Here is a 25583-nt window from a genome sequence, read left to right as displayed (position 1 = left end):
ACAGCTGCAGTGAAGTGTTCTGCTATCTCACTGTGCTAATCCTCGATCAGGTGATTGCTCACAAGATTTCTTTAAGCCCTCATTACAGAGGGAGAAATCCAGAAGTAGGATGTAGACTTCAGTGACCCTGAAGTAACATGTACCACCTCAGAGAGACCTTGGTGGGTTTTATATTTAAAGGTATATTGTACCTTTACGGAAAAAGGACTGTAAAAATAAATGAGACCCCAAGTCACACAGCACTGTCTATACACCAAAATAATTAATGAAGGTGAAGACAAGTAAAGAAATATAACTAACTGTACCCTTAGAAATCAGCAAGAGTTCTTGCTAACCAGTTAGGAGCAGGGAGACAAATCAGTAATTAGAATTTAGATGCAGAGGGCATAGTTCCAGGGGCTCTGAACCTGCAGTTTGGCAAAGACAAGGCATTTACTTTGCTCATCTAAAGGCTGTGCAAATGAGCGGACATTAATTTTGGTTTATTACTTTAATAACTAAACTTAGAAGACAACAAGTCTTAGAGGTCAGTTCAGGATACTTTGCTATGAGACAGGTTTTACATGCATGTTACATTAAAGACAGTTCTCCCAACCTGAGGTGAAAATGTTCTCTTTTAAACTATGGTACATTAGGTTTCAGAACAGAATGGTCTTCCCTTCAACCTAGGCAACTGGTCTAAACCACAGAGACTAGGTAGACTTTACTATTTACATCTATCCACTTGGCACTCATGTGAATATTTTAGAAGCTTAGAAACCACAGGTATGAAGATGCAGACTATTTTGTAACTACTGCGCTGCAGTTCACACACATCCAGAAACCCCCAAGCCTCACGGCCTGCACAATTTTAGTATTAACCATCAATTTACCATACACATAATGAGGTGCAGTCAGTAGTCCATTCAGCAAAACCTTTCTTTGGAGTTAATCCTCTTACAAAAATCTCTATCTTTATCTTATGCTTCAGGTATATTCTCTGATTAAGGGGACATTTCTAGAAGGTAAAATACTGCATTACAGTAGTCTGTTTTGGTAGGACAAGTCTTCTGTTCCTCAAATTCTTACACAAATATGCAGACTACATGTATTTACTAAACAAATATAGACCATACACATTAATCTGATTTGGGGAAAATGCTTCAATCTCACCTTGATCATTTCTGCCACGTAACTTTCTGGTCCAGTATACTCTGTTGAATCTTTTACTTTTACTAACACGATAAAGCACAAGTAGTGCCACATATTGTGCTCTTCTTTAATATGCTCTTCAAACGTGACTGTCTTGTTATCAAACTTGTCTCTTTCCAAACCTAAAAGAGAGATCGCACATCCCTATTAGGTGTTTAGCAACTCTTGCATAACGTGAGTTCTGAGTAGAAAGAAACATACAGTTTGGGGCATTTATGCATTAACAATTAAATATATTCTTGAATAAACAGTGTCACTGGGATTATATGGGAAAACAACGCTCAGTAGGAATTGTACCACTTCTGTTTACTACACATACTAGAAAAGTCATGGTGAAGCTAGCTAGGTATGATATGCAATGAACAGGTTTTGCTACATCTCATTAAAATATTCTCTTTCTGAAATAAAGTTATGCAAAGCACAGCAGCTAATTTGAACAAATTTCTAAGTGATACTCATATGTCACTATATACATTTATGTAATTTATGTATTGCCATGTAATTTAACCACTTTGGCCTAACAGCCTCAATAGTTTAACTTTTCATTTCAGTGCATTCAAAACCAGGTGTTTTACAGAAATCATCCAGCATCTTTGGAAACGTGATCCATTTTAGTTTATCTAATGCTCCAACATAAAACTCTTGTCTAAAACACAGGTGAAACACGAAACAAACCAGATGAAGTATACTTAAGAAGAGTGGTATATAAACAGCATACTCCTATTCCCAATCTCTTTTCCTTACGCCAAGTTCCGCAAACTCTACAAGCAATACAAATTCTCCTCTCAATAGCAAAGACAACACAGAAGATGCTCTCATTCAGGATTCTCTACTTTAAGAAGAGATAATGATGAGCTTTCAGCAGATCCTGAAAGAGGAAGTAGGTGTAAGTAGCCGAGAATGACAGCTAGTTGAAGAACGCTATGTAGGGTCTACCAGCACTGTAGGATTCCTGATTCCCAAAGCCTTATAACTTGGTGGGAAAGCTAGCCTGCAGCTACCTTGGGTTCGGATAGATCAGCTGCTAGCTCTAAAGCAAATGCTTACCACAAATAAAGCAAGTTGTTTTTAAAATTTCTTCTTTCTTCTGCTTTTCACTCCTTAAATCAGCAAAAGTGTCAATGATAACACCAAAAATCAGATTAAGGACAATAATGATCACCATGAAGAAGAACAGGAGATCGTATATCACTCTAGCAGCAAAGAGTGGTTCCTGTAAGACAAATATTTAAAAAAAGTTAACCCTGACATTTACCATGACAGTTCTCTCGTTCAGCTCGCCACCAATATTGTATCAATCCACCATCTCCCCTCTTGAGATTCCCTACTTCAGAACACCACTCTGTGAAGTCTTCCAATTATTAAATTTAATATTTTAAATTCTCTATTACCATAAAACAAAAATCCTAAATTAATAACAAGAAAAACATCAAACTAGTCAGTGATAGGATACGATCTCCCTGGGATCAGTTCTCCCCTACCCATTATCTGCAAGTCTCTTTTCCCTCTTCATTATCTACCCTATACTCATCGATGTCTTGTCATTTATTCCTTCTATTCCTGATCACCTCTTGACATTCCTTTGACAGCTTGTGTTTATTATACATACTAATAACCACATATATTCTCTTAATTAGCTAAAACAAGGAACAAAGCTTTGTTAGGCTCCCCAGTGCCTGTTTTACTACTGATGCAATTTTCAAAAGCATCTAAGGGTATGTCTACACTGTGGTAAAACAAAAAATGAAGGCACTGAATCTCAGAGGCTAGGTCCCCCCCTTGCAGCAGGGTCCTGGAGCGCAGGCACTAGCCCAAGCCTGAATAACTGCACCACAGTTTTATAGCTTTGCAGCTCCAGCCTGAGGCAGCTGACCTGGGACAGCCATGGCCATGCCATTGGTCTTCTGTTGTAGCGCAGATGTACTCTATGGGTTTGTCTACATGGGGCCACTCAGGGAAATTAATCTGAATTAACTGAAGGCACAAACTTAAAGTGGGTTAGTTAAACCGCATTAAAACCTGGTGTGGTTGCTCTGATTCAGAATTGAAGTGGCCTTAATTCAGCTTACTTTAATTCACATGGAATTTAATTAAGCTAACCTGAACTCTGACACAACTTACTATAAAAAACCCAAAGACGACCCCACACCACAGTTTACCCAGGAATTTAAGGATATCAAATCTTTCCCCAAGCAACTCCAAGAAAAACTCTGCAACCTCATCCCTTACCCCCAGGGTCCTTCTACATGCTTCCCAAGATACACAAACAGGGGAACCCAGGCAGCCTGTTGTATCTGGCTACCACACTCTTACTGAAGGAATATTGGGACTCATGGAAATCATCCTCAAACCACTCAGCATACAAAACGACCAGCAGCTTCCTCCAGGATACAACCTTCTTCCACAAATTCTACAACATTAACAACCTCCCTCAGAACACTGCCCTTTCCACCACAGATGTCACTTCCCTATTCACCAATATCCCTCACAATGACAACATCACTGCCTGCCTCAAATATCCACAAGACATGGACAACACTCAGACACCCACCCCAACACATTACCAAACTCATTCATTTCATCCTCACCAATAACAGTTTTACATTCAACAACAAGCACTTTGTCCAAACCATGGGAACATCCATGGGTATTAGGCCGTTTCCTCAGTATGCCAACCACTTCATGGGCCACCTTGAGGAAGATTTTTTGGACAAATGCACCACAAAAATCAATGATATACCTGAGATACTTTAATGATATTTTTATCCTCTGGACAGATGACAAACGTCTCGCAGGTCGAGGATGGGTCGAAGGCCTCCTTTGGACTTGGGGATCAAAAAATAACAGGAATAAAACCCCTTGCCCCATTCCGCGTCCGGAACCTTCTCAACCGCTCCGATGGCTAGGAGCGAGTGCACCTCTTGTAAGAGGAGTTGCTCGTGAGAGGGGTCCCTGAAGAGGGACCGGGAAGGAGGGTGGGAAGGTGGAGGTGAAACGAATTGGAGTTGGTAACCACGTTCCACAGTGCGCAGGACCCAGGCATCGGTGGTCAGTCGGGCCCACGCCGGGAAGAAATAGGAAAGGCGGTTGGAAAAAGGCAGGGAGGAATTTGGAGGAAGAGCTGGTATGCCGTCCCCGGGCGCATCTTCAAAAAGATGGTTTAGGCCCCGGTTGTTTAGAGGGGGTTCGCCCTTGGGACGGTTGGTTGCCAGGCCGTCGCCCACGGCCCCCGCGACCCCGCCGCCGACCAGAGTCTTGCCTGTAGCGAGGCATATAGTAAGGGCGGTTAAACTGGGGACGGAACGGACGCCTCTGGGTAGCCGGGGTATGCATCCCCAAAGTGCGGATGATAACCCTGTTGTCCTTTAGATTTTGAAGCTTGGAGTCTGTTTTTTCTGAGAAGAGCTCGTTCGAATCAAAAGGAAGGTCCTGAATGGTATATTGAACCTCAGGAGGAAGCGTCGAACTCTGGAGCCAAGAGATCCGGCGCATGGTAACACCCGAGGCTACAGTACGTGCCGCCGAGTCAGCCGCGTCTAAGGAGGCCTGTAAGGAGGTGCGTGCTACCTTTTTGCCTTCTTCTACAAAGGCTGCAAACTCCTGTCGGGAATCCTGAGGCAGGAGCTCTTTGTATTTTTCTACCTCAGCCCAAGTGTCATGGCCGTAGCAGCTTAGCAAGGCCTGCTGGTTAGCCACACGGATCTGTAGGGCACCGGCAGAGTAGACCTTGCGACCAAGCAAGTCCATGCGCTTGGCCTCCTTCGACTTAGGAGCCGGGCCTTGCTGGCCGTTGCGCTCTTTGTCGTTGACCGACTGCACCACTAAGGACGAGGGGGCAGGGTGCACATACAAATGTTCGTATCCCCTGGAAGGGACCATGTATCTGCGTTCCACCCCTCGGGCTGTGGGCGCAATAGACGACGGAGTCTGCCACAATGTATCAGCGTTCGCCTGGATAGTCCTTATGAAGGGGAGAGCTATGCGGGTTGGAGCGTCCGCGGACAAAATGGTCACTATCGGATCACTGACTTCCGATACCTCCTCAGCCTGCAGATCCATTCGCAGTGCTACCCTGTGAAGGAGCTCTTGGTGCGCCCTTAAGTCAATTGGCGGGGGACCTGCTGATGACGAGCCTGCCACCGCCTCATCCGGGGGAGAGGAGGAGGAAGAAGTTCCGGGCAGGATGGCGTCTTGGTCAGCATCCGGCCCCTGTGAAGGTTCCTGCCCCAGAGGTTCCTGGGCAGGCTGAGCCCCTTCGTCTGCACCGGATGGTACCTCAGTGTCAACTGGGGGGCGGCTTACGGTAGCCTCTGGGACGCGTGGCTCATGCGATACGGTGCGCATAGGAGGCACAGGAGGGCCTTGGCTTTGGTGGTAGGCCCAAGGGGTCCAATAACCCCACTGATTTGGGTCCTGGTCCGCAGGATGGGATTGCCGGAAAACTCTCGAAGGGACCTGAGAGTCATGGTCATCGACATAGTAGCTGTCGGCGTGTGAAGAGGCCGAAGCGTGTCGAGAGGGCCAAGGTGGAGCAGATAAGCCTTGCGCCGAAGTGCCCACAGATCTCATTTCCCGCCTTTGTGGTGAACGGTGCCGGGAGGCATCTCGGTATCGAGAGCAGGAGCGAGAATGGGACCTGCGACCGGTGTGGTGCCGGGAGGTCGACCGGGATCTCCATGATCGGTGCCGGGAGCGACTCCGCGAGTAGGGGCGGCCATATCGGTACCGAGAGCTTGATCGGTGCCGGGAGTGACGGGTCGGAGAGCGCGAGAACAACCGGTGCCGCGAGTCTGACCGGTGCCGCGTGGTTGAGCGGTGCCGGGACTGCGAGCGGCGGTGCGATCGACGGCCAGATTGGGATCGGCGCCGAGAGCGGGAGCGGGAGCGGCGTCGAGAACGGGAACGGGTTCGGTGCCGGTCAGAGTCGGTGCCAGCAGGTGGCCTAAACATGGACGGCTTGCCCATGGAGCGGGGCGCCCGCACCGGCGGCGCCGGGGGCGGTGGCACAACCGGTTCTGTCAGCGCAATGAGGTCCCGTGCCGCCTCGAAGGTCTCCGGGGTCGATGGCAGTGGCATCTCTACCACGGCCAGAGCCAGGGAGGTTACAGGTGCCAGGCTCGACGGTGCTGGCAGAAGTGTCTGCGGCAGAGGAACCGGTGCCGCGGCAGGTTTTGGTGCCAGGCGGCCCGGACGGGGCGCACTCTGGTGCTTCGGAGCCGGCGGTGCCGTGGAGGCAGCGGCCTTTCCCTTCTTCGCCTTCGGCGAGAGAGAGCGTCTTTGGGCCGGTTTCGGTGCCGATGGCGCTTTCGGTGGCACCGCAGAGTGGCCCGGCGCCATGGCGGCGCTGCGAGAGTCCGTCGGGACAGCGGGCGGTGCCGCGGCCGGAGGGGTTAAGGCTGCCTCCATTAGGAGCTGTTTCAGCCTAATGTCTCTTTCCCTCTTAGTGCGAGGCTTGAAAGCCTTGCAAATTGGGCACTTAGTAGATAAGTGCGACTCTCCTAAGCACTTCAAACAGGAGCTATGAGGATCTCCTGTAGGCATAGGCCTGCGGCAGGCCGAGCACGGCTTGAAACCTGGGGAGCCGGGCATACGCTCCGGTCCCGGGTGCGGGTGGGGCTAACCCCCGAACCTGCTAGTATCTAACACTAAACTGATTTTAAACTATCAAAACAAGAAAACCTAAGCTAAGCTAAGAACTATGTACAAATTTTTACAGAGAAAACTATGAGGAAGCTAGGGAAGCGGAGGCCAGACAAGCTGCACTCCGCTGTTCCAACGACCGACACGGGCGGTAAGAAGGAACTGAGGGTCGGGTGGGTTGGCTGAGGTATATATGCGGTGCCGTTATGGCGCCACTCCAGGGGGCGCTCAGCCGACCCACTGGGGTTGCTAGGGTAAAAGTCTTCCGACGAAAGTGCATGCGGCGCGCACACACCTAACTGGAATGGATATGAGCAATCACTCGAAGAAGAATCTGTTATCTATAGCCAAGCACTCAGATACAATGGAATTTGCTCCAAGTCCAAGATATATACCTTAATACATTTCAAACCATTGTCACCAAAAAAGGACACTCCACCAGAGAACTGAATTGTATCATGGAATGGGCCACCCAAATACCCTGAGAGAAGCTACTTCAATACGGAAATAAAAACCCTCCTACTGCACACCCCTAGTTGTCACCTACCACCCCACACTGGAACTCAAAAGGGTTATAATTAAATAACTACAACCCATGCTCAATGGGGACCACATCCTGAAAGAAGTCTTTCACAAACACCTCTTCTAGCCTTCAAACAGATGCCTATCTCACATTTTAAGAACATAAGAACAGCCATATTGGGTCAGACCAAAGGTTCACCTAGCCCAGTATCTTGTCTTCTGACAGTAACCAATGCCAGGTGCTTCAGAGGGAATGAACAGAACAGGTAATCATCAAGTGATCCATCCCATCACCCATTCTCAGCTTCTGGCAAACAGAGCCTAGGGACACCATTCCTGCCCATCCTGACCTATCCTCCATGAACTTATCTAGTTCTTTTTTGAACCGTTATAGTCTTAGACTTCACAACATCCTCTGTCAGAGAGTTCCACAGGTTGACTGTGTTATCTGAAGAAATACTTCCTTTTGTTTCAAACCTGCTACCTATTAATTTCATTTGGTGACCCTTAGTTCTTGTGTTATGAGAAAGAGTAAATAACAATTCCTTTTTTAATTTTCTCCACATCAGTCATAATTATATAGACCTCTATCAATCCCTCCTCAGTTGTCTCCTTTCCAAGCTGAAAAGTTCCAGTCTTCTTAATCTCTGCTCATATGGAAGCCGTTCCATACCCCTAATCATTTTTGTTGCCCTTTTCTGTACCTATTCCAATTCCAATATATCTTTTTTGAGATGGGGAGACCATATCTGCATGCAGTACTTATGATGTGGGCATATCATGGATTTAGAGAAAGGCAGTATGATATTTTCTGACTTATGTCCCTTTCCTAATACTTCTCAACATTTGTTAGCTTTTTTGACTGCCGTTGCACATTAAGTGGATGTTTTCAGAGAACTATCTACAATAACTCCAAGATCTCTTTCTTAAGTGATAATAACTGATTTAGACTTCATCATTTTATATGATATATATTTCTTGCCCAGTTTTGTGAGCCCTCTTTGTAACTCTTCACACACAGCTTTGGACTTAACTATCTTGAATAGTTTTGTATCATCTGAACATTTTGCCACCTCACTGTTTACCCCTTTTCAAAAGGATCTAAATCACTTAGGAGCTTAACTTCTATTTAGGACTTACAAGGTTTTGAAAAATGTACCTGAAATCAGGCTGAACACTAGGGGATAGTTAGTAAATATTGTGTAAATAAATAGTTCTGTTCTCTGACATCTGATACAGACAAAGCAGGGACTGCTACACTGGGGAGCGGGAGTGAAACGGGGTCCAGTTGGCAGCCACCCCTCTCCAAACACCCACATGGGTCCAGGAAAGTACAGGAAGGCCTCTAACCACTACCACTCTGGGGTCACTAGGACACAGGTGGTGCCTCTCTCCCCCCTACCATGTGGCCTGGAGTTTAAAAAACTGTAGGAAGGAACCGGCCAGAGACTCCAGCCATTAGGAGCTGCTGCAAAGCAGCCAAAGCAGGGACCTTTGGAAATTCAGAGCCCTTTCTGCAGTTCTGATTGGACTTTCTGTGCCCTGTGCTGACTGGCTGTTTTTGTAAGGGCAGGAGAGGGAAAGCATTAGCCTTGGAGCTCCCTGCGTCTTTTACCTTCTTTTCTCTCTTGCTCTGTCCCACAGAATCACAGAATCTCAGGGTTGGAAGAGAGCTCAGGAGGTCATTTAGTCCAACCCCATGCTCAAAGCAGGACCAACCCCCAATTAAATCATCTCATAGAATCACAGACGATGATTCTCCACCCTCTTCTTTCAATTTAGCTAGTCGCCTCCCCCAAACAACCATGGGAACTAACATAACATTTGCTGCCATCACACTGTTCACTCTGGTTGTGGGTTCTACATTTTCCTCCTGAATCTGTCTTGTCTATTTAGACTGTAAGCTCTTCGGGGCAGGAACTTTCTGCTACTCTGTGTTAGTACTGCCCCTAGCACAATGGGGCTCCATTTTTGGTTGGTCTTTAGGCACTACCCTAAAATATGATTAATAATCACCATAATCATAATGCAGATCAAATAGTTGGAAGCTCATTTCAGATGTGCCATTGCTTGACTTATTGGTTATTGCAGAGATTTAACCATATTAAATGGAAAGGAACTGTGGTCCCTTCTATTTAGTAACATATGCAAAGTATGTTTAATACACTGTACACAACAGTCTTTTCAATAAAACCAGATCTCCCTTTTCCTCCCCCATGCAGTGTTAATTTACCTCTTTGGATGGTTTCCTGAGCACATCTCCTACTCCACCCCCACTCCTGAGCCCATGACTCAGTACAGTAACAATGCACATCAGCAATGTCTCGCATGTATGCTCTTTATCCTCTTCCTCAATTTCTTCTTTAGGTATCAGCTCTATTAACATAGGAAGCAAAGAGAGGTTTAAAAGGCAAGAAGATGTGTTTTAAATAATTCTCTTCATTTTGTGAATCGTCTCTTGCTGGGAGTTTTCTTCTCTCCCTTTAAAAACAATCATATGACTCTAACCATGTGTATCTAATAAACCATGTAAATCACCACAGCAGCACTTGTTAGCTAGGAACTGAACGGCAGCTGTTCAGCTGGTCTCCACTGGTGGCTCAATTGTCTCTCTCCTCTTCCCACCACCAAAAATTCTGTTTCTAGTTTTGTGCTGAGTTGGCTTAATTCTCTTTCCTGTTCTGTTACCATGCACAACTTTAATTACCTGTTTATATAGAATCAGGGCTTTTTGACAGCTCTTAGGGCAAAGTATTTATTCATACACTGTCTCCTGGTATTTGACAGAGGAATGACTGGACAGGCCTTGAGCTATGTTCTGAAAGGAAAGCTTTGTCTCTTGCACTTCAAATGGCTAAGGTGCCATTACTAACTATGGAAACCGTATTTTATTTGAAAGGAACAAACGTCTTTTTCCACCAACTTTTACCAGATTGGCTATAACTTCAGAGTTTGCTCTTTGCATTCCTAATTCATGCATTTTGATTCTGGAAGCTCCAGAACTAATTATGAGTAATCGGCAAAAATAGACTATTAAAAAAATCCTCCACGTCTTTGCTATGACCATAAAAATGCATGTGCAGTTATTATAATATTAAATGTTAAAGATGGGTCTGAATCAAAATGTTGTGTCCAGACATCTCCAAACATTAGAGAAGTGATCAGAGATTTGTGCATCACATCCACCTCTGGCTGTACACAAGCATTGATATTAACAGATATCAACCTGAACTCTGACATTATCAAGTTTCTTGTGTCTTTTTGCAAATAAAGTATGTGAAGGCCACCAAAATCATCCCCTGCCTCCTACAGCCAGGAAAGAATGGAAGGAACTATTTTTGTATCCGTTCTGTTACTTAATTTATCATAGGGCACATTGGAGCAAACAGATATTTCCTCTTTAGAAGATGGGCTCTCGGCCATCATTGACCTTTGAAACATAAATACTTTATTTGAATGAAAAATACCAACACTGTCTGTATCTCACAGCCAACGCCATTAATCTCAGCAAGGAAGTAAATTTAACATGTAGGAAATAAGACAAAATATTTCACGATTCAATTTAAGGCTGATCATTGTACTATATATGATTGGACAAACATACTGATATATTTCATGCCCAACATATTTTAAAAAAAAAAAAACCAAACCATTTTAATGTATTTATTCTGTTGATTATTTCTTAATAGTCCAAAACAATATTAAAAATGTATTCCTTCACTAGTTAGAATACGGTCATCACCAATGCATTTATATTTGACTGCATCTTATCACACTAAACATTTGAAGATGCTCGTAAATTCAGAGACCAACTTCTGATGTCAGAATTGTTGATCTGTAGTTGCAAACTTCAGGATTTTACATCACTTTTTCCTGCATCACTTTTTCCCTCTCAAACTCATAAGGCAAGGCATTTCAAAACACGTTTCAATTCAGTTCAGTACTAAGCAATCCCATTGCAACAAAATAAGTATTTCTAGCCTACACACAGTATTTTATGAACCAAAAGATATTTCACTAATGGGAAGGTGGGATAAGTTAATCCTCCCTGAAATCAGATGTGCCCCTGATATCTTTATTCTGCCCGACTTAGTTACACAAGTTTTTTAAATTTAAGATACTTGGCTAGAACAGAGTGAAAATTAAAGTTGTGGTGTAAGATTTCAGTAGTGAAAGACACCTACCTTCTGAAGGAATGACTGAAGAACAATTTTCTCCATTACCTGCTCTACATACATCTGAATACAGGAACTCACCAGTCATGGTATCACCAGCTTCTGTATGGTCTACAAAAATGCAAGTTGTGGCGTCAAGAAATGTCCTTTAACATTGCTTCAGTTTTTACATAACTGATACACAGGTGTTAACACACACTGTAGTATGAACTGAGTCTGCACTAAGTAACGTGTATATTCCTGGGAAAGATTTTTCCATTGAGATTTGAAGGTTAGAGTCCAATTAAAATCTTGCATCTAGTTATTTAACGTTTAAATGAAGGACAAAATAAAATGCTTTCCATTTCTGTGCACTAGGACCAAATGCCATACAATTATTGTACACAGTACTGAGCCCCAAAGTTCAAGAAGTAGTTGAAATTGTTATGATACGCTATGTTCAGCAGACATGGTTTCAAGGTGTCTCAAAAAGCTGCATTCATCATGCAGTGCTAGTTTATCAGGTGTTACAGATAATGAGATGTCCCTGGCATTGAGATCAACTGTGTGGAAAAGTTGAAGCAAAGTGTCATTTAGTTCTTGACCTCTAATCTGATAAATGGTACAAATTAATGCCTGGTAGCAAGAAGATCAAGCAATAATTTTCTGAACAGTTTAAGCTTTGGAGGAAAAAATGAAGTGCCTTGTTAATAAGGTTATTTACTGTTCTATCTATACTCCTCAATCACTAAGCTGCCTGTTTAATTGGAAAGCAACATTTTACTTGCAATTTACCAAATCTTAATTCAGAAAACAAACAAACAACTTGCTAAAGCAAGTTGAACCTAAAGCAAGTATTTGGTGGAGGTTAATATTCTGAATGCAAACTGAGAAAACGAATGGAGGAAAAGCATACAGCTTGAGCTCACATGAGCACCTCTGCACTCCCTTTTATTTGTGTTTATTTTGTTTTGAAGTTTCTATTTTGATTGTTGTAGAATTAAACCCATCATTAAAAGCAAAAATAAACTGTCCAAATCCCACTAGTTAACTTGCAGGCTCTCCCAGTATTTGCAACCAGCAACCTCGTCAGTTAAAGCCTGGGTGAACAAGTGGGTTTTTGCCAAAACACATTTAGGTTCTGCCTAACCAAGGCAGGATGTAAACTTCACAGATGGAGGGATATGATAGTCGAGATAATCCAATTCAGCTAAATGTAGCTACTGCCCTGCCTCTAGTATGCCTGCAATTAAGTCAGGTCAGAAGCTACGTTTAGCTGAATTGGATTATCTCGACTGTCATATCACGCACTGTAAGAAATCTCTAATGTATGCAAATGGGAAAGTTTAAATGCTGTCTCCTTTTTGGGGGGAGATGGGGTCTTGGCATTAGTTTACACAACATTAAAAACGCTATTTGCATCAGTCAATTTCTCGTTTGGAAAGGAAAGCATCTTTTACCGGAACTATCTGTAGTCAATCCTATTAGGTGTCGAGTACCTCCCCCTGCAAGCTGTGCAGGGGCAAGCCCTTTATGCTTTTCAACCTTGCACAGTTAAAATGTCCAATACCAACCTGGCAATAATGTTTCATTAGGCAGCTTATCTACTTCCAGGATAAAGTCATCTTTGAAGAACAGGTACCCCACTATCGAGAACAGGTAAACCAAGATAAGAGCAAGAACAGCAGTCAGGATGATGGAACGTCCATTGCGAGTGACACTTTTAATGACATTCAGCAAGGTCTCTTCTCTGTACACCAAGTCAAAAAGCTGGAAAAAAGGGGCAGGTCAAGCTGTTTCACAAGTTTACTGCTAACAAAACTGATGGCATGTTACATTTTGGGGCAATGCAGAGAAGGATGGAAATAATCTAATTCCAATGTTTTAAGGTTTGCCCTTTTCTAAAGCAGATAGTTAATTTAGAATTCTGGAGCATCACCTACTAACTAAATGGAATGGCACAACCACCCGACTGATTTTACATTATCCATTTCCCAATACACTTTTTTTTTTTTGAAGTAGCCATCTAACTGATGATGTGTTAAGGATGTTAAGGATGTGTTAAGGATGATGTGTTAGAGGAGCTGGCGGTCAGAAGACTTTGGTGGTAATCCTGACTGTGCTAGTGACTTGTACACAGGTACCTGCCTCTTTGTGCCTGAGTTTCCTCAGCTGTAAAATGGGGATACTACTATTTCGGTTACCACATAGGTGTGCTAAGATGTTAGTAAAATGTTTTGGGATCTTTGACTGGTTAAGTGTTATCAATTCATCAAGCATTCTTGTACTGTACTGAGTATTAAGCACACCAGATAATGTGTGCTCTCTTTTCTCAAACATTATCTCTGCTTCACTTTCTCTCTTTTCAGCACCAAACTGAAAAGTATAACCTACTTCAGAAGTTAAAGTTGGCAGGTCTCTTTAAACTTCAATTAAAAAAATAACGAAAGACGACATGCTTAAAATAAGGGTTTTTTGGAAAGGGTGGATTTATGGTGGTGGGTTAATCTTTTCTGGGTTTTGTCTTAGTTTCCTTATGGACATAAATACTTCCTTCACTTCCCATTCTTCTGAATCTACGCTATCGCCGACATGACATGGAACAGTCAGTTATTGAATGATGGGACAAAATAAATGTTAAAATATGAGATGGCAAAAAATGTTCACTCCAGCTCCCGCCCTCCACCCGCTTCCCCTAAGCATATCCCTCTACAGAACACTGAAGAGAGGTCATATGAGGTCTGCAGAAAGCTACTGTCCCTTTCATACATTTCCTTGTCATCAGATTGCAGATTTGTATGCTAGAAGAGTAAACTGTCATACACAGATGACACATTTGTGGCAGTAAAACCACGTTTCCCAATTTTTCCATAATGGAATAAAGGAAACAACTGAAAACAGATACAGAATGATGTAGCAAGCAGCAACTAAGTAGAGCTTTGTTTAGAAATTGACACCCACCTGCTATAGACATACTTGTTCATGACACGCTTTGAATAGTATTGCGTCATGCATTGTAGGCTCCGCACCTAATGGGAAGGCTTAGACAAGGGATCCTGGTCACTCCCCAGGGATCCTGGTCACTCCCCATGGTCAGAGATTAAAAAAAGGCTCCTAAATATACTAAGCACTTAAACTCACTGCAAGCCACTGGTACAACCTCTGACACTGGGGAAGCATCACTCACCTTGCAGAACAATCTGCCTCTTGTTCCCGCCAGGATTTCTCCTGAAGTAGCTACCATTTATGTGCTATCTGTGCCAGATTTTGTAGCCAATTTTCTGATCTGGGTAGCGCCCACTGGTGACTTAGCTGAGACTTGGATACTTCACTTAGTATCAGTGTTACTTTGCGAATATTTTAAGCCAATTTATTATCTAACCTTCGAACCAGAAACAAATTACATAGTCTAGGCAAGCTAAGAAATGGCACATTTAGCCAAAGGAATCTGCTTTTATCCTTCCCCCAATACTTTAGTTGTCTGGGAATGGGGTCTGAAATGGGGAAGTACTTGTAAATTAATCCTCTTTGCAATTGTACACATTCATAAATCCCACATTTTAATTACAATAAAGCAATGTGCAGTGCTTGTGTATGGTACTGGAGTAGAAGAAATTACAAGTCTTCCATTTATCTCTCAAGTAAGGAGAGCTGGAGTAGCACAGGGGCAGTGTGAGTCCCCCCCCAGTAAGCTCACAAGCTAAAACTGCATGAGGTTGGTCTCCTGAAAAAAGGACTAGCACTAAAAAGCAACCCCACCAAGGACAGCAGCCACACTGGAAATGGAAAACCTAGGTTCTATTTCTGGGTAGATTGTACAGTGACACATTTAGGTCTTCTAGATACTATTGCGATCGTGGCTTTAGAAAAAAAACACAGCAAGCGCTCCAAAAGAGAAGATGAATACCTACCAACAAACTATAGAAAAATTCATGTACGAAGAGCCCCATAGCACAAATAAGAAGGTATAGCAAATGATAAAGGAATTCCACATCCAGGATCATTGCCTTGTATCCTCGAGTGAATGTTCCACAGTTACCCACAAAACTCATCAGGAAAATTATTTTATTACAAACCTAAGGAGACAGTAAAGGTTAGCTATAGCGTGCAACACATGCCTGACAATTGCAGACCCTAAGTCAGTAGCAATTCAGCAACATGTTTCTATCAACAACTGCAATAAGGACTTGTAGACTGATTGCGCAATTTACACATTTGGGTCAGACTCTGCCCTCAGTTACATCTATCTATGCAGCCCAATCTAAACTGACCCAAGAGCAAAAATACTGGCCCTTATAAAATGTACACACGAAGTCTTTTCAACTGTGACTCAATACGTCTACATATTTGAGATTGCAAAAACAAATCATTCAGTTGGAAGAGGTAAGGCTTCTTTTTTAAAAAGTGTAAAACTAACTTCTCACTAAAACAAATAGATATTTAGATAACAAGACATGTAATTCAATTGTCTACTTTAAAGGTAATTATGTAATATATACACAAAAGACATCCAGGAGATGCAACCTTCGCACAGCTCCTATTGGCTTAGTCAAAGAGAAGCTTCCTTTTGGCTCACTTGGTAGACCTCTCCTGCCTGCAGACCACAAATGTTTGGATTTGAGTCCTACTGAAGTTCTCTCTGGTGGCTGAATTTGCATGTTTGCGCTGCAGCAAACTGCTCAATGTCCTACTTTTGACTGGCAGGTAAGCTACAAGCATTTGGGACACTTCTTGTTTGATAAATCTTATGAACTCCGATCTTCTGTAGCTTAGCAACTGAACAAGAAAAGGGTTTGAGCAAATAACTTAAAATACTGGTCGGGTCACAGAGATTTCTTAACATTTCGAGCTGAGCTGGGAGCTGTCACTAGACTGTGACAAAGCAGAGAGACACGTTGGAGCTCTTAAACTTCCAACTGAAGCACAGCACAGCAATTCTATTTTTAAAGATGAGCCCCAATCCAATTAGGGAATTACTTTTTACACCAATTACTCCACAATGTTCTGGACTGAGTATTTAGAGTCTGGTATTCTCACGAGTGGATAAGATAAAATGCAAGAGAATTTAAATGAAAATCTACATGATACTTACATTGAATGCACCCAGAAGAAATAAAGTAGGCTGCAAACCCACTGAAAATATTAGTCGTAATATCGTAGAAGCTATTAAAGCTCGGATACCATGGGGCTTAGGAAGAGCTATAACTATGGCCAAAGATATCAGCATAGCTGTCCAGAGTAAGCCCGACAAGTGGGGCTCTAGTGTACCTAGTATGGAAAAAAAATAAAAGATTAAATAGTCCTAACTACCAAATATAACAAAGCCAAGATTAGCCAGATAAATGCCATTTTAATGTTATTACTGTGCAATATCACTAACCCACCTGTTCAGCCATTACAGATTGATAAGTGTTGAAGCTGAGTAACAGCATCCCGGGTACATTTTAATTAAGTATATTACCTGAACATGTAAAGCATTATGTGTCGCGCATCATCATTAAAGGAGTCTTCATTTTGTTGTGAAAATCGGTCTTCTATGTTTTCAAATGATAATGTGTCCTTAGACACATTATCATTTGAAAACATAGAAGACCGATTTTCTAATGCACTCACTAGCTTCCCTGAATGGGAGGGGAAGAGTGACCACAAATACGCTGGTCACTCCTATCCTACCCTTCTATTATTTTTTTTTTTCCAACTAAAAGCTTTACCAGTTTTTGCCATCTCTGGTATTTCTAGTTCTCTTTGAAGCGTCCCATGCGCCTGGTTGGTTATATAACATCAGCCAGCCTGGCTAAATACACTTCAGTTAAAAAGCCATAAAAAAAACCCTGGCCTACAACACTAGCACACTGTGGGGCTACTTCAAACGTGAACAACCATCTCTTCATGACAAAGGCCACATATAAAAAGAGTTTGCATGTTTACAAACCATTTGTATCTCAGCAGGAACCAGATTACAGGGAGAGATTCCCTAAACTTTGTAACAGTCTGCAGCTCCTGTGCCAGAACTGAGGGGATTGTTCCATCTCAGTAAGCGCGTCAACACATGCACAACTAAGGCTTTTTTGAACAAGACTGGGGAGGGGAGAGAAGAAGAGTAATGCTCTTCCATAAAGGAAGAGCAACCATATACTTTCATTCTGAATTACTATTTTTGATTAATGAAAAACAACAGAAGAATGTACAAAAGCCATGTTCCCCAGAGACAACGCAGTGTGTTCAAAAACTTTGGACAAAATGGCTGCCATGGCAGAGCCGTAAGGAACAAAAGGTGCAATGCTCAAAACAGAGGCATCATATTTGAAAGAGACATATGCCACAGGGAGGGAAAGCAGAGAGAAGGTACAAAAGACCATTTAGGTAGTGAATATATTCGGCATTGGAATTCCAGTGAGAGGGTAGAATGCACTTTTAAAGGATCTAGTCACCTGTTTAAGTGTTAATATTCTGACAGTTATAATAAAATCTAAAACATGAATATTTTCTCGCTCTTCAGTTCCAGCCATTCACAGCAGGCCTGCTATCTAGCTAGAATTAAAGACACCTTCAAGGTTGCCTGCAGTACGTGCTTTTGAAAGGCCACACCACAGGCTGCTCATCAGCATTAGAATAAGTGGAATGGAACGCTGTTATTAAAGGGAACTTTTACGACTGCCCCAGCAGCCTGTTCTGCTGCCTTCTCAAAGTGGGTGGTGTGGGAATAGAAAAGAGATTAGAGTTCAGGTCACAAACTCATTCCTCGCTGCCAGAGACAGTAAGGGCTGGGAGCATAGCGCAAGCAATGTTTTAGCCCCTGCAAAACTGAGTTCCAAGTTGGGAATGACCAATCTGTGGCCAAAGCTGAGTGCTTCTCAGTGAAGACATGTACACTCCTAGTCAGAAGAGGTGTCAGGAGTCTGTTGCACATCTGCTGGAAGACAGACATATCCATTTTCAGAAGTGCTATGCATCTGCAGAGATCAATGGAAGATTCTCGGCATCTTGGAAACTCCAGAGACTTATTTAGACATGGATTTAGGTACCTAATTATAGGCATTCAAGTCTGCAAATTTTGGCCTTCCACATTGTGATAAATCTCTCAGTATTATGCACTTAGCAGCTCAGAGTTCAGCTGGCCTGAACCATGTAGAGACACCATAAGAATGACCATACTAGGTCAAAACAACGGTCCATCTAGCCCAATATCCTGTCTCTGTGCCAGATGCTTCAGAGGGAACAAACAGAACAGGGCAACTTCGAATGAACCATTCCCTGTCATCCAGTTCTAGCTTCTGGCAGTTGGAGGTTTAGGTTTAGGGAGCTTGAAGTTGTTCCCTTACCATCTTGGCCAATAGCCATTTATGGACCTGTCCTCCGTGAACTTCTCTCATTCTTTTTTGAATCCAGCTGTACTTTTGGTCTTTACAACTTCCCATGGCAACAAGTTCCATAGGCTGACTCTGCATTGTGCAAAGAAGTACTTCCTTACGTTTCTTTTAAACCTGCTGCCTATTAACTTCATCAGGTGACCCCTGGTTTTTGTGTTATGTGAAGGGGTAAATAACACTTCCCTAATCACTTCCTCCACACCATTCATGATTTTGTAGACCTCTATCATATTCCCTCTTAGACATCTCTTTTCTTAGCCAACCAGTCCCAGTCATTTTTAATCTGTCCTCATATGGAAACTGTTTTGTGCCCCAATCACTTTTGTTGCCCTTCTCTGGACCTTTTCCAATTCTAATATATCTTTTTTGAGATGAGGTGACAAGAACCGCATGCAGTATTCAAGTTGTGGGCGTACCATGGATTTATATAGCGGCATTATGATATTTTCTGTCTTATTTATCCCTTTCCTAATGGTTTCTTGCATTCTGTTAGCTTTTTCCTCATCTCATTGAGCAGATGTTTTCAGGGACTACCCACGATGACTCCAAGCTCTCTTTCTTGAGTAGTAACAGCTAATTTGGGAAAAATGAGAGTTTTCCCCTAAATGATCCATTTTGAAAGGATTATAGCTGTTTAACTAATCAAGAGTTTAAAATGATTTTATATAAACAATAATAAGAGGTTTTTTAAAAGCATTAGATGCTTCATGAAGTGTTGAGAATGTGGAAGATGAAGTTCCTAGAAGTTAAAAGGCCAAAAATGGTTACCTGCCTTTTCGTAACTGTTGTTCTTCAAGATGTACTGCTCATGTCCATTCCATTCTAGGTGCATGCGTGCCCACGTGCACAGTCGGAGATTTTTGCCTTAGCGGTATTCATAGGCTATTCATGGGCTGTAGTGCCCTCTTGAGTTCCATGCTCGTGTGTTGGTATATTAGGCGCTGAAGGTATAGCCCAAAGATAATATGGGGAGCACCCAACAGTCTGAGCTCACCCACGACCAGGCCGACCAGAAGGGGCACAGGTGGTTGAATAAAGAGCAGGGAGGTGGATCCTGGGAAGTACTGGGACACCATCCTAGGGTGCATCCTCAAAACCCCTGCTTCTGGCTTCCTTGGCCTCTGGAAGAACCAGGATGGGAGGAAGAATGGGAAGACGAAGGGCGATGTCATTTAAATCCTTTGTCTCTCTCCTTTCTGTAGAAGATGGACTGGGGGGCACTCCAGGACCTTGACGGAGGTGGCAGCGGATGGAAAAGCATTCTAGCCTGCTGAGGGGTGTGAAGGCCCAAGGAACGGAGGGTGGCATGGGAGTCTTTGAGGCTGGGAGTTGTGTGTCTGTCAGCTCCAAAAACAGCTCTGCTCCCTCAAATGGGAGGCCCTGCATCTCCTCGGACAGCCCAGAGGACCGGAACCAGGAGCTGTGCCTCATGACTACCGTGGCTGCTGAGTCCATAGCTATCAGGCTATCTGGAAAGTGCCTCTCGCCACCGCTTTGTCCTCATCCACCAAGACAGCGAACTCCTGGGCTTGGTCCTGTGGGAGGCCCTCCTTAAACCTGTTGATGGAGTCCCACAGGTTGAAGTTGTACCTGGCTAGCAAGGCCTGCTGGTTCAACACCCAAAATTGCAGGCTGGCTTTCCAATACATTTTCCATCCAAACAAGTCCAGAGTCTTGGCATCTTTATTTTTTGGCGTGCTGCTCGCCTGTCCCTGCCTGGCCCTTTTGTTGACGGAGGACACAACTGGGGATCTTGCTCGAGGGAGAGTGACAGGTACTCAAACCCCTTTGGGGGGGACATAGTACTTCTCTTCCGCCTTCTTGGAAGTAGGTGGGATGGAAGAAGGGATCTACCACACAGACTTGGCAATTTTAAGGACCCCTGGGTGGACAGGCAACACAACCCAGGCTGGGGTGGAGGAGAGTATAACACTAAAGAGGTCGGACTCCTCTGCTAGCTCCTCAACCTTCAAGTCCAGGTTGGCAGCCAGCCACCCTTTTGAGCAGGGCCTGGTGCTCCTTGAAGTCGTGGGGGGGGGGTGCTCGTTTGCGACGACCAGTGCCGTGACCAGGAACGATCCCACACTGGGGGGAGGAGAGGGGAAAAAATTGATGCCTGGGAGACTGTCTAGGTGATGTTGATCTGCACCGTGACACACTCTGGCAGGAGGCCCAACGATACCATGGGTACGGGGATCGGCGTTGCGACTCAGGTGTCCCGTGCCTTGCAGGCGGAGACCTTGGTGTCAGGGATATGCGTCTTCTAACCAAGGACTGAGGCTGCAGTGCCGGGGTCCAAGGCCACGGTGATGGGGACTGATGCCTGTGATCTGGGGACGCTCTGCTACTTTAGGGGGCAGTCCCATAACTGGCTAGCCTGGAGATGCTGGGGCCTTGGCCGGGTCCGTCATCTGGCTTGGCGTCTACAGTGCCAGTTGCCTGCTTGCTCTTTGACCACTGGGCCTGCTTCAGACACAGATGACCCTAGTAGGGGCCAGGACCCCCTACCGCTCCCAGGAGTTGGAGGCAGGTCCCTGGCTGGAATAGGAGTTCCGACCACAGCGGTACCCCTGAGCAACTCCGGGGTGGGCATGTAGCCTGAGACAGGTCCTTTGGCCAAAGCCTTCTTTTTCTGTAGTGCCAGTGGGCCCGTCAACTTCAACCACTGCTTGGGCACCAGGGAGGGGGAACAGTGCCAGGAGGGTGCCAGTAGTGCGCTGCGCGCCGATGGCGAAGTACCAAGTGTAGACTCCGATCAAGAGGGCTCCAAGATAGGATGAAGCGCAGCCTCCATGAGGAGGACTCTCAAGCAGATATCCTGCTCGTTCTGAGTTCAAGGGCAAAAGTTTTTGCAAATCCTGCACTTATCCTTTCTGTGGGACTCCCCCAAACACTTTAAATAGCTCCCATGGGGGTCATTAATAGGCATCAGCCAGCTGCACAATGAACATGACTTAAAGCCTGGGGAACGGGGTATGCTCCGTTCCGAGGCAAAGTCCCAGCCGGGACTCTAACTCCTAAACTACTCTAACACTAAACCTAAAGGTCTAACTAAGTACCCATCAATTAACAACAAAGGAGACAGAACAATGGAGTGTAAGGACCACTAATGCTCTTGCGATGCAAGACAAGGCGCTCTGACCAACCATCATGGGCGGTAAAAAGGAACGGAGAGGGCACAGGGTCGGCATCACCTAATAGACCAACGCATGAGCGTGGCACTCAAGAGAGACCTACAGCCAACCCTCCAGATACCACTAAGGCAAAAATCTTTGACGACTGTGCACGTGGGTGTGCACACACCTAGAATGGAATCGACATGAGCAAGCACTGGAAGAAGAATGATTGTTTCTTTTCCCATCTTACTCAGAACCTTGAGTTCCTCTCCATTACGATCAAAGGGGTGTAACTCATAATCCCACATAAACTGTTTATTAGACATGACGCTAACAGCCATACAATCAGACTTTTAAAATTTAACTTCTGATCTTTGAAAGTAGACATAGAAATTTGGGGACTGTTTGCTTGCACTTGCTAAATCTTTCCAACCACTGGTGAGACCAGTACCCAGATAATTGTACAACGTTTTACTATATCTTGTGGCAGAAGAGAGAATTCCTGCAGAAACAAGAATCCTACATTCCAGAATTTATCCCAGCTCTTCTCTCCCAAACATCTGTCTCACTAGAATGTCAGAGACCTTGGTCACATGGGACATACTGTCTCAACGCCCTCATTGGAGAAGACAAACATCATTTTAGATCCCCATTTAACTTATCTGTGCTCATCTGCCTTTACCCCACTGCTCCTGTAGCTCAGCATCAAATACTAAACTGATAAATTAAGGCCCTCTAAACTGTAGCTCACCTTATTCCTTTACTATTTTTGTGGCATTCCTTCTGGTGGCTTTCATTTCACAGGGTAGGGCTCACTGGATGTTGGGCTATGGCTGAGATGTATTCAGCTGAAGCTTTGAAACATACAACCCACCACACCACCAGTAAGAGATCTGAGGAGTGGCAAGATGGATTAGAAAGGAAAGCTCAGTTGGAGAGAGTACATATCTGCATGTTACCTAGATCCATTTCATATGTACGTTATGCCTTAGATATTGCAGCAGGGCCAGTGTCAGAATGATGAAAGAAAGGGAAGCAGAAGTTTGTTCATCAATCACCCTCTCCTGGATGAGGTTTTATTTCTGGGGTTCTCGTTCACACCACCCTACAGACGTGTGGCAAAAGCCTCTAGCTGCACATTTCTTCCATGCAGTTTTACAAGCAATGAACTCTCTCTATAAAAAATAAACACTCAACATGGCACCTTCAGTTTCCCCATAGCTTCCTGCTGTGTGTTCTGGCTAACATGATGCCATGTGTCTCTTCCCCTTGGGGAGTAACCCACTCCTGTAAGGTGTTGAGCCCAAGTATGGTCAGCTGAATCCAATTAAGCCCCAGCTGGAAGTATCTCCCTGAAATGTCTCTGAACCCTGGCTAGAAATGATCACCCCAACCCTAGGTCACTGTTCAATTCAGCAGGGACCGCACAATCCCCTCAGGATCTGCATACCTCATCACTAGCTTCTTCTATAGCAATGAGCTTCAGGACAACTTTTAAAGTTCTGTGACGTGGGCTGAATGACAGGTTGATGCAGACTAAGGAAGCAAGTTCTTCCTCAATCCTCTGGGCAACTTCTCAACTATAGTATGTTGAAGAGGCAGCCCAGTGGATGGGGCAAAAGAATGGCATACATAAATCCTAGGCTCTATTTCTGGATCTTCCATTGTCATATCATATGGTATTGGGCAATTCACTCCTCTGGGACTTACTTTCCCCACCTGTAAAAATGGGGATAATGTTGCTTGCCCACCTTTGTACAGTACTGAGAGCTACTGCAGGGCTATGTTGAAAGAATATTATTAAGATATTATTAAGAGGAAAGTAAAAAATAAATGCTCTTCATATTGTTTAGCAAAATATACAGTTATGAAATGAAACTTGAAAGCAGCACAGTCGCCTAATTATTGCTGATTTCTTTCTTGGGTAATTTTTCCACTTAGACAGAAATCAGACCCGATATTTTGCTTGCAAAACATTTCCGAAGTAGTTTGTATTAAACAGAAAACACTGCAATTCAATCCTGTTACAACCCCCACCATTTCCCCCTTGCAAGTATTATTTAAAGCAATATTAATGGAGTAATAAAATTGTACAACAGAAAAAAAACGATCACAACTTTAACAAATATCCCCCACCCCGCAAAAGCCAATTTCCACCCTCATTTACACCCAAGTATCCTCACTGAAGTTAACAGGGCGACACCGCTGTAAGTAAGGGAAGAATTTGGCCCATTGCACCTAATCTGTTCAGATTTTTTTTTTAAATGTATCAAATATTAGTACCTCCTCGGACTCCTTTGAATGGATAGAAAAATGCTACGAGTAGATTCATAAGGACCGCAAGGTTAAACGAAATACTGCTCCAGAACGACATGTTGCGAGAGCACCAGTACAATACAGGTTGAGCTGTGAAGGAAGAGAAAAACGTGAGTGTTTCAAAGAAATCCAAGGCCTGTGGAAAGAGAGCACATCTCCATCAAAGCCCTGTTTATTTACACTTTGCAGAGAAGCACAAGAGCAACTGCAGTAAAAAAACAACCACTTGTTCTGAAGTTTATTTGATTGGCCTTTCAGACAAAGGACCAAATGTTAAAACAGACACTAGCTTTCGGTATACAAATTACTTTAGCAGCGGCATGAGAAGGATTTCAAAGAATAGGTTGTCTCCCAAGAAATCCTTGCACATAGAGAAAATAGTTACATTTTCCCCCATTATAGTTTGCACTCACTAAATCCAAAACCCTCCAGATGATCAGGAGGGTGAAAGTTCGTATGCGTTAGCAAGGGTCAGAGTATTCTGGCTGCATCCCTCTTTGCTGTGCAGTTCTAGCTGCTCTCATTCGCTGGCTTGTCTACACTAGACTTTCTACCATTCCTAAATGTTACCCAGCTTGCTGCACTAGAAGGGAGCAGCAACTGTAGGATTGCCTGTGTAGACTGGCTGTTGGCGTTTTAGTTACTGTGTCATCTAGCCCTGAATTAATGTACAAAATATAGGGTGTCCACTTACAGTAGGACAAAAATTTAACCAAGATGTTGAATACATAATACAGCTTCATAGCATACCAGCCATAACACCATGGTACCCCAGAGACATGAGACAGCAGCCAATTGGGCGTCTAATTTATTACACTACTATAGGCCAAGGATGCAAACACTTTCTCCCAGAAATGTAGCTACATAGTACTATGCTGGTAACTAAACAGCTGCACATTTAAAAGGTCTTATTTAAGAATGTGTACAAAACACTAAAAACAAACACTCTCCCCCCCCAAAATAAAACAACCCCTAGTCCTAATTATAATAATCTCTACAGCCAGAATTAAGAAGCACAGATCAGAGCTAAAAGAGTCATTTTCTGAAATGGTCATGGACCCATTAAAATGAAAAGGAGAGCACTCCGAGAAGCTATCTTACAATAAATCTATCTGCATCAAATTAAAATCCCCTGGAATTTATCTACTGCAGGCATACTGCCTGGTGGTGGGTGCTCTGCAGAAGTCAGTAGTTCTTGCAATCTAAGAAAAATACTCTCATTAAAGGGAAACATGTCAAGCATCCTCCTGCCAAAAAGGAAAAGTACATACATA

The 25583-nt window shown here is 43.8% G+C and overlaps 1 protein-coding gene across 1 annotated transcript in view; it reads right to left on the bottom strand.

The window, feature by feature from the left end:
- The window catches only part of ITPR1 (inositol 1,4,5-trisphosphate receptor type 1), a 248166-nt gene that overhangs the window by 19561 nt on the left and 203022 nt on the right, over positions 1 to 25583 (bottom strand). Inside the window, exons 48-55 of the mRNA XM_045023591.1 lie at positions 24277 to 24399; positions 16600 to 16775; positions 15419 to 15583; positions 13082 to 13277; positions 11538 to 11639; positions 9587 to 9729; positions 2239 to 2404; positions 1153 to 1313 (exon numbers count right to left, since the gene is read on the bottom strand). Of these exons, the coding sequence (XP_044879526.1) occupies positions 1153 to 1313; positions 2239 to 2404; positions 9587 to 9729; positions 11538 to 11639; positions 13082 to 13277; positions 15419 to 15583; positions 16600 to 16775; positions 24277 to 24399 (1232 nt within the window). The remainder of the gene's footprint in view (positions 1 to 1152; positions 1314 to 2238; positions 2405 to 9586; positions 9730 to 11537; positions 11640 to 13081; positions 13278 to 15418; positions 15584 to 16599; positions 16776 to 24276; positions 24400 to 25583) is intronic.

This window comes from Mauremys mutica, chromosome 7 (assembly GCF_020497125.1).
Source record: "Mauremys mutica isolate MM-2020 ecotype Southern chromosome 7, ASM2049712v1, whole genome shotgun sequence".
NCBI classification, from domain to species: Eukaryota; Metazoa; Chordata; order Testudines; family Geoemydidae; genus Mauremys; species Mauremys mutica.
The sequence above is the reverse complement of the archived record's forward strand: the minus strand, read 5'-3'. Positions and strand labels throughout refer to the sequence as shown.